The 12,678-nt window shown below is 49.1% G+C and overlaps 2 protein-coding genes across 26 annotated transcripts in view; one reads left to right on the top strand and one right to left on the bottom strand.

Moving 5' to 3' along the window:
- PRKAR1B (protein kinase cAMP-dependent type I regulatory subunit beta) overlaps positions 1-12,678 on the top strand; it is a 329,737-nt gene that overhangs the window by 1,686 nt on the left and 315,373 nt on the right. The window lies entirely within an intron of this gene.
- Positions 482-12,678, bottom strand: part of SUN1 (Sad1 and UNC84 domain containing 1) — a 160,355-nt gene continuing 148,158 nt past the window's right edge. For all 25 annotated transcript variants that reach the window (XM_050784200.1, XM_050784220.1, XM_050784206.1 and 22 more), the window contains 4 exons: positions 8,148-8,263; positions 5,492-5,659; positions 2,807-2,899; positions 482-2,151 (listed from right to left, as the gene is read on the bottom strand). In XM_050784200.1, coding sequence (XP_050640157.1) covers positions 2,035-2,151; positions 2,807-2,899; positions 5,492-5,659; positions 8,148-8,263 — 494 coding nt within the window. In that variant the 3' untranslated portion in view covers positions 482-2,034. The remainder of the gene's footprint in view (positions 2,152-2,806; positions 2,900-5,491; positions 5,660-8,147; positions 8,264-12,678) is intronic.

The following is a 12,678-nucleotide window of genomic DNA, read 5'->3' as shown; positions in this document are numbered from 1 at the left end:
GCCTTTAAGCTGGGCCCTGCTTGAGTCACCATGATCCAGCTGTGCATACAATGGACAAAAACAGCTGTTTAAAAAAAAAAAAAAAAAAAAAAAGGTTCTTAGGGGACACACTTGGTAACTGGGGAAAAGCCAGGTGCGAAACAGTGTGGTGTGTGTGCTATCACCTGTGACCTGGTGTCAGCACCTGCCTTTCAGCTACAGAAGCAGCGATGAAATCTGTGTCCTGAGGAAAGCCATCACATCTCCTAACGTTCTGCCCATCAAGCAACTTGTAATTCAGTCCGTTTTCCAAGTGGAAATGGTGCCCTACAGAAAGAGATGCCCAGCACACCTGAGGCCTCAAGGCCTTGGAGGACAGGTTACCATTCAAAGGCTGTGCCACAGAGCTTGCCAACAACAGCCAGCAAACCCAGTCCCTCCCCACATCCCAGGGGCAGAGACAGATAAACTGAGAAAAGAAATACTGTTTATATCCCATGAACTTTTAAAAATTAAAACTCTTTATTTAAACCTCTTAATAGCATCTTACCAATTTGGTGGCAGCAGCAGCAGCACTACCAAAGACAGATATTTTGAAAAGCATTTACAAAAATACATTGCACAAAGTCCTATCTTGCATCTTTAAAAATAAATATTCAAAATATTTCCACCCCAAATCCCAAATCAGTTTTATATAGGAAATTTTGATTTATATATGTAACCTGTAATATATGAAACATCTGTACATTTTATCCGCTTTAACTGCATAGTTCCAATTCTAAGGAGAGTGAAAAAAATGCTGCTTGATGTATGAATAGTTTCGTGGATTTGAGGACTGTTGTGCAATATACAGAAAACCAGTCAGCACCATCGTTTTGTCTTTTTCTGAAAACACAACATTTACGGTACACCGAAAACTGTCTTAACCCAACACAACTTAAATAATTCTTAAGGTAAAACATCTGTAACACTTTAAGTGCCTTGCAGATATCTCATTATTATAAAGTCTGCTCAGTAAAACAGTCTAAATATTAAATAGTAATTATAACCAGAGAGTCTCACGAGAATCACGTGAGAATGGTGACAGCTGTGATAAAAGGCAGATTCCAGCCAGAGCCAGTAAGAAGTGCTGCTGAAGGAAAGAGGATCGTCCTGAAATGTAACGGCTTCACGACCCTGACACACCAGACAGCTCCTCTGATCACCACCAGTGAAGAGAGGAAGGCTCAGGGTATCTCGTGCTCCCTATTCAGCAAAACTCAAAACGACCCCTGAAAACACCCAAGGTGAGATTTCTGGGTTTCTGTTTACTGTGAATCCCAACAGGAAAAGCCTTGCTGAGACCAAAGAACCCCATCTGGGTGTTTGCTTAGATCCAAACCAGCCTCCTTCAAGTCAGACTGACTTCAGCCTACAAGGAGAATGAAACGCTCCCATATTCCACCACGGATATTGGTACAGCGAGTCCAGACTGGAAACCTTTCTCAGAAGTAGAGCAAACAAAGCAGAAAAACCCATTTTAGTCATTTCCCCATCTGGAGACTTAGTACGTACTGGTGCTGAATAAAGGAAAATCCCGGCTTGAAGGAAAGGAGTTTAGAACTCTGAAAATTTGGTGACATTGTTTTTCCCTGAAAGAAATGTGTGTTGGATTTAACAGATGAAATTATCTGCCCTCCAAAAGTCCTTTAGAAGAGCCAGTGCAAGGCTCAAGACCAAAGCGTCAAGAACACGCCAGACTCTCAGCTTCCTCTGCTTTGCTCCTGTTGTCAAGGAAATGCAAATACAAAGAACTTCCCATTAAAAACAAGGAGCGTCTGAGACACGTGTTCAACACGCTTCCCCTGCTGCTGACCCCTCTGCACATGCAGTCAGTGAGCACCCAACAGGTGGTGCCAGGGCGCCCGTCACACGCTCTAGTCCCTGGCCAGCAGCCACGTTTATTGAAGGAGTGGCACTGTCCCATCAGTGTATATGCCCTCGTCCACGAAGGATTCCAGTGTTTCAGGCTGTCCCAGTATATACAAAAATGTACAAAAATAATGAGTACTGTCTTCACTTGACAGGTTCGCCATGAACTCTGAACCGATACAGACAGGTGTACTCAGGATGGCCCCAGTTAGAAAAAATCCGAAGTTCCACTATTTGGAAAACTCTGTCGTCGGGTGTTTTCTGAAATCAAGGAGGAAAAAACAAAACAAAACATGTATTTCGTATTTATAACCCCAAGCCCAATCACTTCCCCAAATATGACGTCTGACAGGAAGCAGCTAAATTGGAAATTAACCTTTTGTTGTTGTTGTTGAGACAGAGTCTTGCCCTGTCACCCAGGCTGGAGTGCAATGGCGCGATCTCAGCCAACCTCTGCCTCCCGGTTTCAAACGATTCTCCTACCTCAGCCTCCCGAGTAGCTGGGATTACAGGCACGTGCCACCACGCCCAGCTAATTTTTGTATTTTTAGTAGACATGGGGTTTCACCATGTTGGTCAGTCAGGCTGATCTTGAACTCCTGACCTCGTGATCTACTCGCCCCAGCCTCCCACAGTACTGGGATTACAGGCGTGAACCACCATGCCCAGCCGGAAGTTAACTCTTTAATATGATCCTTGTAAGTAATGTATCACGGGGCATGAAGCACGGGTAAAACTGAGAACTCTATTAGCCACGGAAAGGCTCATTAATGCAGAGCCAGGAAACGCAGGTTAACGTTTTTCAAAGGCTGGTCCTCACGCTGCTTTCCAGTCTGTTGATGCCGGCTGGGCCCTGCTGTCACGAGAGGCTGTGGGACTCAAGAGACCCCAGGGCAGTGCAAGTCCCGGTTCTTACCAGGGCCTGGAACATCTGGAGCGACTCCCCGTCCTGATCATACGTGAACTGTCCCAGAAGCTGCCCTTCTTCCTGATACTCATTTTCTAATCCCTGAAATCGAGACCATACAATCATGAACTAATGGAAAAGTAACACTGAGCAGAGAGGACTGTTCCCTTCCACAGCTAACACTGAGCAAACAGGACCGTTTCCCTCCACTTAGTTAGAGAAAGTCACTCCTCCACGGCACAGTCATGAGGCCTTCCCTGGAAGGAAGGGGTATGTTTTGTTGAGGGCTTCACATAACCCATGACACGTCCTGAGGTCAGCACGATTCCCCCCATTATACACATTAGGAAAACTGTGGCCAAAACAGGACACACTCATGTGTGTCAGAGAAGTGACCCCGCCCGATGCACAGACCATGCTCAGCTGCTGCCCTCTGCACAGTGGAAGCTCTGGAGCACCTGCTGAGCCTGGGGAGACGAGGCCTCACTAGTGGGAGGAGGGGCCACAGAAGACCGACTCCAGCAGGAGAGCAGGCAGAAGGGGGTGCTGGGCCAAGCTGGGGTGTGGGGAGTCAGGGCTCAGTGGGGATAGAGATTCAGACTAGAAGATGGAGCAGCTCTGGAGATGATAGTGGTGATGGCAGCACGACAGTGTGACTGGACTTAACGTCACTGGACTGTGCACTTATTAAAATGGTAAGCTTTATGTTGTATTTTACCAGAGTCAGAAAACTAGCAGAAGATACAGGGGACTATTTGCATATCTCTTTTGAAATGGGAAAGGACTTTCTAGGGAGTTCCAGCTCCCTAGATCTAAAGAAATTCCAGCGAGTGAGTAATTACTGCCTCTGATAATCACCAGTGAAATAAAAATACAGGGCTGGGTGCGGTGGCTCACGCCTGTAATCTCAGCACTTTGAGAGGCTGAGACGAGCGGATCATGAGGTCAGGAGATCGAGACCGTCCTGGCTAACACGGTGAAACCCCGTCTCTACTAAAAATACAAAAAAATTAGCCGGGCGAGGTGGTGGGCACCTGTAGTGCCAGCTACTCGGGAGGCTGAGGCAGGAGAATGGCGTGAACCTGGGAGGCGGAGCTTGCAGTGAGCTGAGATTGCGCCACTGCACTCCAGCCTGGGCAACAGAGTGAGACTCTGTCTCAAAAAAAAAAAAAAATACAAATAGCCAGGCGTGGTGGCGTGGCCTGTAGTCCCAGCTACTCGGGAGGCTGAGGCAGGAGAATCGCTTGAACCCAGGAGGCAGAGGTTGTGGTGAGTTATCACGCCACTGCATTTCAGCCTGGGCAACAAGATGAAAGTCCATCTCAAAAAAAAGAAAAAGAAAAAGAAAACGCTAGTAACACAGTGCACTGACTTGGCCGTAAAACATGCTGCTGGCCTCTGAAACCGTGACGCCACTTGTGAGTGTCTTGTCCATGGGGATTATGAAGGTGTAAAGGAGCGGCAGTTACACAGGGAAGCAGAAAAGGGGAAGAAATACTCAGCGAGAGGAGAACCGGCCAGATAAACACGGAGGATTGACGCTACTTGAGGATGGCCATAAAGTCTAACTGCCCCGGAAAAACGCTTGTAATACAATTTCCTTTTTTTTTTTTCCTTTTGCGACACAGTCTCGCTCTGTTGCCCAGACTGGAGTGTAGTGGCTCAATCTTGGCTCACTGCAGCCTCTGCCTCCCAAGTTCAAGTGACTTTCATGCCTCGGACTCCTGAGTAGCTGGGATGACAGGCACGCACCATGCCCGGCTAATTTTTGTATTTTTAATAGAGATGGGTTTCACCATGATGACCAAGGTGGTCTCAAACTCCCAACTTTAGGTGATCCACCTGCCTCGGCCTCTCAAAGTGCTGGGATTACAGGCGTGAGCCACCACGCCTGGCCAATTTTTTTTTAAGGGCAGTAATACTTTTATGAAATGTTTTATGAAAATTTTAAAGGTTCATAAACACTACTGTTTGAACTGTAATTTTTTTTTTTTTTTTAAGACAGGGTCTCACTCTGTTGCCCAGGCTGGAGTGCAGTGGTACGATCTCAGCTCAAAGCAACCTCCGCCTCCTAGATCAAGTGATTCTTCTGCCTCAGCCTCCCAAGTATCTGGGATTACAGGCGTGCACCACCATGCCTGGCTTTTTTTTTTTTTTTTTTTTTTTTTTTTTTGGTATATTTTAGTAGAGACCAGGTTTTACCATGTTGGCTAGGCTGGTCTCGAACTCCTGACTTCAGGTGATCCGCCTATCTTGGCCTCCCAAAGTGCTGGGATTACAGACTCAACTGTATTCTTTAAAAGGCATGGGGAAGAAACCAGAAAGTATCACAGTATTAATGGTGGGTTTTTCTGGGGCTGGGATCATGGCAGTCCTCTTGTCAGTTAGCTGCTCCCATGTCACCCAGTTGCCCGAACACCTGTCACAGGCAACCTGGCAAAGGCAGCGAACAGCAAAATCCTTAGGTGTGTCTGCCTTGGTCAGTGTAGTACTGCACGTAAAGTGGACATCAGGTAATATGCCATTTCTAAGTTACCCTCCCTGGAAAAACACTAGAATGTTCCCCTCAACACTGAATCTGCTGAGAGAGGGCGGCCGGAGGCAGCCGTCCCCAGTGCGCTCACGTCACTTGCTTTCATCTGTGGGAACTCCCAGGAAGGTGTGGAAGGAGGAGAGGCAGCCACATGCACTCACATAGACGGCGAAGTCCTTGGGGGCGCTGCTGATGTTGCCTGTTGGCGACAGCGTCTTAGGAATGTGCTCCAGAGTGAAGGCGGCTGGGTGGATCATCATGGAGAGCCTCACCACCAGGTACCCCTGGGAGCCTTTAAATGCCCAGCAGTTACCGGGGTAAATGTCAGGCTGAGGAAAGGAAAAACATGAGGACTCGGAGTGTGAGCATGCTCTTACCCACTTAGAAGCAGTAAGAGGAAAGGCTGATTATACTGAGCTAAAAATAATTTTTACATGGTAGAAACTGCCATGAGCAAAATCCAAAGATAAGCTGGGAAAAACATTTGTAATTCACTCCTCAAAGGGCCATTATCTCCAGCCTGTATGTTGTATAAAAGTTAAAATGACCAGAACCTTAAAGAAAAATGGGTGAGACATACAACATACTTCAAAGAAAAGGTGAACGTCAGTGGTCCTCGGTCGTGGGAAGATGCCCTCCACCCTGCACAGCAAGAAGGGACAACATCACAGGGAACCACCACTGCCCCCTATCCGACCAACATCAAATCAAGGGTCTAACAGAGTCTGCCGCTGACGCCCTGGGGAGATGCACATTCTCACCGCCGGCCACGGTGCGGCGTGCAGCCCCAGAAGCGCAGCTTGGCGAGGTCAGCCCACTGTGCACACATCTGTCTCTGGCCTGCAGTCGCACCTCCACCTCCAGGTGCAGGGACAGAACTGCAGGATGCAGATGCGACCGAGAGCACGCCTCACAGCGCGACGTCCCCAGGCACACACAGGGACTGGCTGAGAAGCTGCAGATGCTGTGTCCAGGCAGTCATGCTGCTGTGTGCAATGGAGAAGGCCGCCGTGCAGGCAGCCTGCCTTCGGTGTGTGAGAATGACACACACGTTAGTTCATGTTTAGACGAGACGGTGAACAATGGGCACGTACCCGCCGGCTTCTCCTCTATGCCAGCTGTGCATTTACTGCCCCTCAGCCCCCAAGCCACCCTTCTGCTGCGCTGTGAAGATGGAGCTGAGCCTTGAACTGCTCTCCCTTTGCCAGCGCAGAGCCTAGCCCTTGCCAGCTCAGGGTGCTGGAGGGACACTGAGGTTCCCTGGTTCCCCTCTTGGGAGTGCTGCAGCCAAACGCCTGGTGAGTCACCCTGCTGTGCACGGGCTTTCCCAGCATGCTGGCACATTCCTCGGTGTGGCACCACAGCAACTTCCCCGACGTGCAGTGAGCTGGGCCACGCCCTCGCCCAAAGGTCTGGAGAGACCCTCTGGCGAGGCTCCACTGTGGTCCCTTCCATCTGCTGTCCCTACGTTCTGTAAACGTTCTCTTTACTTCCCAGGAGCCGACAGCTTCGTGGTCCAGTCCCATCACAGTGACGGTGGTTTATATGAAGTCTGCCCCTCCAGGGACGTGCAGTTCCTGCCGAGAGAGAACTGTGCCAGGGAGGGCTGAGCTCCACCCTCTCCCTCAGTCTCTGAGACACTGAAGCCACACTGCACTCTCACCCCCAGATCCCCACCAGCATCACGCTGATGACGCTGCGGGCCAGTGAGCTCCTCTGGAAGGGTCAGGATCACCAAGCCCGCTGAGGAGGAGGTTACGGCCAGGAGCAGGAGAACCGCCATGCAGGAACACCGTGGCAACCCCATGCAGGAAACCTGTCGGCCCTGCCGGGTGACACAGACTGTGCCGGTGGCGCTCACGAGCTGGCACGGAAAAACCAGCTGCATGCCAAGCGCAGGGCTGTGTGGCTTCACGGCAGCAGAGGCTGCATCTGCCTGCAGTGAGGCGGGCTCCCGGCTGCGCCCTCGGGAGCAAAGTGCTGGTGAGTCTGTGTGCTGCTGATGGCCACAGAAAGCCAAACAGTCCCGCCGACCTGACACTTCCACCGGGGTGGCCTGGGGACGAGATCATGACGACGACAGTCCCGCAGGACCTTCAACTTCAGGTCACGGGCATGTCATGAATTCTTTCAGGCTGGACTTGTGTTTTCCAAGTGAAAGCTGTCTTGGCATTGTTCCACATACAAGGAATTACTGGACTTTTCTTCAAAACATGTCATGAATATTAGGCAGGATTTGAGTACTGAGGCAAAATAGATCTATCTGTTTAAATTCTCCATCCTTTAGTGCTTTAAACTTGTACAGTCAATAGTATAAAGTATTAAACGAAGCCACAGAAAAGCAGTACACAATAAGGACGACAGCAGAACGTCCAGGAGACGGGGGGTGAAGGCCTGGGAGACGGGGGGTAAAGGCCTACACCGAGGCCAGACAGCAAGGGCCTCCCCACCTATTCTCTCTCAACACCCGAGAAAGCACAGCTGACACTCTCGTGACGGAAGACCCACAGCCCTGAGCAGGAACAGTTGCCACTCACACCACCATGGCTGGACCACCCAAAAGAGGGAGGGAGGAAGGCTGACGGGACCAGCATGTGCCACACGGTCCCATCTTTGCGACACTAAACCCAAGCCAACAGACGTGTAGCGTGGAGGCTACACGGGGACTCCTCGGTGTGGGAACGCTGCTGCTGCTTGCGGTACCAGTTCCACAGACATGTTCATCTCACGAAGTTCTGCCAGGCTGGGGACGTACGACCTGTGAACACTAACAGAGCCCATGCTGAAGAGCAGCTCCGGCCACCGGTGGCCACTCACCTGGATGACCACGCGTGGGGACTGCGAGAAGTACCACAGCGGGATCCCAAACAGACTCATCAGGGCCGTTTTGGTTTCGTACGTTTCAGAACAGCGAGTACTCAGGATGCTGCCACCTTAAAGCAAAGTTCAGATCAGTCTCAGGGCCCAGTTCCACCATTTTGGAAGCAATAGTATTGCACCTCTTAAGGATTTACTCAGAATGTTTTCAAGAAAAGTGCTCAACGTCACTGATAGAGAAATGCAAGTAAAAGCTGCAATGAGATTTCCTCTCCCCGCCGTTAAAATGGCTTCTATCCTAGAGACAGGCAGTAACAAATGCTGGTGAGGACACGGAGAAAGGAATCCACACGCACTGTTGCTGGGAATGGAGACTAGTACAACCACCATGGAGAGCGGTTCGGAGGTCCCTCAGAAAACCCACAACAGAGCTACCATATGACCCAGCAATGCCACTCCGAGGTACATACCCAACAGAAAGGAGGGCCGTCTATCGTAGGGAGATCCACACTTCTATCTTTGGTGCAGCACTACTTGTTTACCATGACTAACATCTGGAAGCAACCTAAATGTCCACTAACAGATGAATGGGTTGCATAAACACAATGGAGTACTACTCAGTCATAAAAATCAATGAGAGCAGGCCAGGCGCAGTGGCTCACACCTGTAATCCCAGCACTTTGGGAGGATGAGGCAGATGGATCACTTGAGGTCAGGAGTTCCAGACCAGCCTGGCCAACATGGTGAAACCCCATCTCTACTAAAAATACACAAATTAGCCAGGCATGGTGACGGGCGCCTGTAATCCCAGTTACTTGGGAGGCTGAGGCAGGAGAATTGCTTGAACTGGGAATGAGCCAAGATCACGTCACTGACTCCAGCCTGGGTGACAGAGCAAGACTACACCTCAAAAAAAAAAAAAAAAAAAAAAAAAAGGCTTGTCATTTGCAACATGGATGGATACCAGAGGTCTTTATGTTAAGTGAAATAAGCCAGGCATAGAAAGACAAACATCCCATGTTCTTACTTATTTGTGGGATCTAAAAACCAAAACCGTTGAACTCATGGACAGAGACAGTAGAAGGGTGGTACCAGGGACTGGGAAGGGGAGTTGGGGCTTGGGGAAAGTGGGAATGGTTAATGGGTCAAAAAAAAAAAAGAAAGAAAGAAAGAGAATGAGGCAGAGTGCAGTGGCTCACGCCTGTAATCCCAGCACTTTGGGAGGCCAAGGCGGGCAGATCACCTGAGGTCAGGAGTTCCAGACCAGCCTGACCAACAGGGACAAACCCCATCTCTACTAAAAATACAAAAATTAGCCAGACGTGGTGCTGTGCCCCTGTAGTCCCAGCTACTCAGGAGGCCGAGGCAGGAGAATTGCTTGAAATTGGGAGGCAGAGGTTGTGGTGAGCCGAGACTGCACCACTGCACTCCAGCCTGGGCAACAGAGACTCTTTGTCTCTAAGAAAAATGAATGCATAAGACCTACTGTATGATAGCAGAACAGGGTGACTACAGTGAATAACTTAATTGTGCTTTTTTTTTTTTTTTTTTGAGATGAAGTTTCACTTGTTGTCCAGGCTAGAGTGCAATGGTACGATCTTGGCTCACTGCAACCTCTGCCTCCTGGGTTCAAGCGATTCTCCTGCCTCAGCCTCCCGAGTAGCTGGGATTACAGGCGCCCACCACACCCGGATAATTTTTTTGTATCTTTTTGGTAGAGACGGGGTTTCTCCATGTTGGTCAGGGTGGTCTCAAACTCCCGACCTCAGGTGATCCGCCTGCCTCGGCCTCCCAAAGTGCAGTGAGCCCCTGCACCGGCCTAACTGTGCATTTTTAAATAACTTAGAGTATAACTGAATTGTTTGTAACTCAAAGGATAAATGCTGGAGGGGATGGGTACCCCGTTTTCCATGATGTGCTTACTTCACATTGCAGGCCTGTATCAGAACATCTTACACACCCCATAAATATATGCACCTATGTATCCACAAAAACTAAAAAAATAGGTAATTAGTTAAGAACCCATTAAAATACGTAAGTTTGAAAATGACAAAGAATGTTATCTAATACCAGCTAATAAATATTTTAGGGTTAAAAAAAGTGTTTTTAAACTTCTCAAGTTTTTTTTTTTTTTTTTTCTTTTTTTTGAGACGGAGTCTCGCTCTGTCGCCCAAGCTGGAGTGCAGTGGCGCGATCCTGGCTCACTGCAAGCTCCGCCTCCTGGGTTCACGCCATTCTCCTGCCCCAGCCTCCCGAGTAGCTGGGACTACAGGCGCCCGCCACTGCGCCCGGCTCATTTTTTGTATTTTTAGTAGAGACGGGGTTTCACCGTGGTCTCGATCTCCTGACCTTGTGATCCGCCCGCCTCGGCCTCCCAAAGTACTGGGATTACAGGCATGAGCCACCGCGCCCGGCCAAACTTCTCAAGTTTTTACATATAGAAAGAACCTCCTACTTTTAGACCAGTCCTTTTCTTAATTGTCCTTTCTCAAATTGAGTGTTAAGAGTTTACAACTGCTTTAGGATACAGAATTTTTACTTACTGAAATTGGGAAATTCTTACAATACTGGCCTTCCCCCACTACTGCTAGAGAGATAGCTACTCTGAATGAACTTTCCTTGGTTTTTCTCAATGAAGAATAAAGCACACAACTGAGCCTGGTGTCACCTGGCAGGTGAGCTTTCAGGCCCTGAAGAGCAGACCTTCCGTCACAGTAATTACCAATCACAGTGAAAAGGCTGGGGCCGTGAGGATGACTGCTGGCAGGTACAGGGTTTCCTAGCGGGGGTCAGAAAGATTTTGGGGTGAGGCAGTGGTGATGGCTGCACTGTGAATATGCTAATAACCACAGAGCTGTACATTTTAAAATGGTGAATTTTTGTGTGAATTACATCTCAATAATAAGAGGAAGCATAAAAAACAAGTCCAGCTTGGCCCTCAATAGGAAATAGGGCAGGCAGAATGTTGTTGTCATAGCAGGACAAAAAACCCCCAAGAAACAAAAACCAAGCTGGCCCTGAAGGCAGCACGCAACACCAGGCAGCAAGGGCAAGCTCAGAAGGGCGGCACTCCAGGGGCCCTGGCGCTGGTGAACCACGGGCCGGAGAGGCAGAAACTGATGGTTTTTGTTTTTTTCTCACTCTGTCCCCAGGCTGGAGTGCAGTGACATGATCTCGGCTCACTGCAAGCTCCGCCTCCCAGGTTCATGCCATTCTCCTGCCTCAGCCTCCCGAGTAGCTAGGACTACAGGCGCCGCCACCTCGCCCGGCTAGTTTTTTTTTATTTTTAGTAGACATGGGGTTTCACCGTGTTGGCCAGGATGGTCTCGATCTCCTGATCTCGTGATCCGCGCCCGCCTTGGCCTCCCAAAGTGCTGGGATTCCAGGTGTGAGCCACCGTGCCCGGCCAGAAACTGATGCTTTAACCAGGAAAACCAGGGGATTTTAATGTAGCTGATTAAGACCCGAATTTCCAAACCACTGAATTATCTTTTTAAAAATCCTGTTCTCCGTCTAACTCACAAAGTGCCAATCAATGTTTTCTTCAGTATCAGAACCTTCAGTGCAGCCTTCTCAGGATTACCAATGTTCTGAGGTACACAGAAACCTGTTAGGATTAACTAGAGTTTTAAGAATAAATGACATCTCGGCTCAAACTGTATGGTTCATGTCAATTGATGCCTCTTAATGGAAAATAATTTCTTCCTAAATCACTGAATTTCAAAATATATAACTAAAAGCACTTAATATTCTAAAAAGGTCACTTTAAACACACACACACACTGATCAAGCCAGTAGCCTTGTTGACATCTACCATTTGGAAGAATCTGGCCATTGTTACTATGACTTCAGTCTGCAGCCACCACAGGAAGAACCCACGGGGTGGCAAATGACTGAACTCAAACCCAGCTGCTCCCGTACTAATGGGATCAGGTTCCTGCACAACCACGCGGCAGAGTCCCTACCCAGCCCTACACCATCGTGGGTTTTAGAAATCCCTCCTGCTCTGCAGACTCTCCAGTCCCTCCACGCACTAACGTGTACTGAACTCAGCATATTCTGAGTGATAATGTGAGTCTCCCAGCCCACATTTGCAAATCCTACATTTAAAAACTTCAGAAAGGCTGGGCGTGGTGGCTCATGCCTGTAATCCCAGCACTTTGGGAGGCTGAGGCGTGCAGATCACAAGCTCAGGAGATTGAGACCATCCTGGCTAACATGGTGAAACCCCGTCTCTACTAAAAATACAAAAAAATAGCAGGGCGTGGTGGCGGGCGCCTGTAGTCCCAGCTACTCGGGAGGCTGAGGCAGGAGAATGGCGTGAACCCGGGAGGCAGAGCTTGGGAGTGAGCCGAGATCGCGCCACTGCACTCCAGCCTGGGCAACAGAGCAAGACTCTGTCTCAAAAAAAAAAAAAAAAACAAAAACCACAAACCTTCAGAAAACCAAGATTTCGATTTCCATAACACGTGTGGTGCAAACCTTCCCTGAGCAGACGTGAAGCAGGTCTAGCTCTCCTCTCCTGGTTCTT

The sequence above is a fragment of the Macaca thibetana genome, chromosome 3, assembly GCF_024542745.1.
Source record: "Macaca thibetana thibetana isolate TM-01 chromosome 3, ASM2454274v1, whole genome shotgun sequence".
NCBI lineage: Eukaryota > Metazoa > Chordata > Mammalia > Primates > Cercopithecidae > Macaca > Macaca thibetana.
The sequence above is the reverse complement of the archived record's forward strand: the minus strand, read 5'-3'. Positions and strand labels throughout refer to the sequence as shown.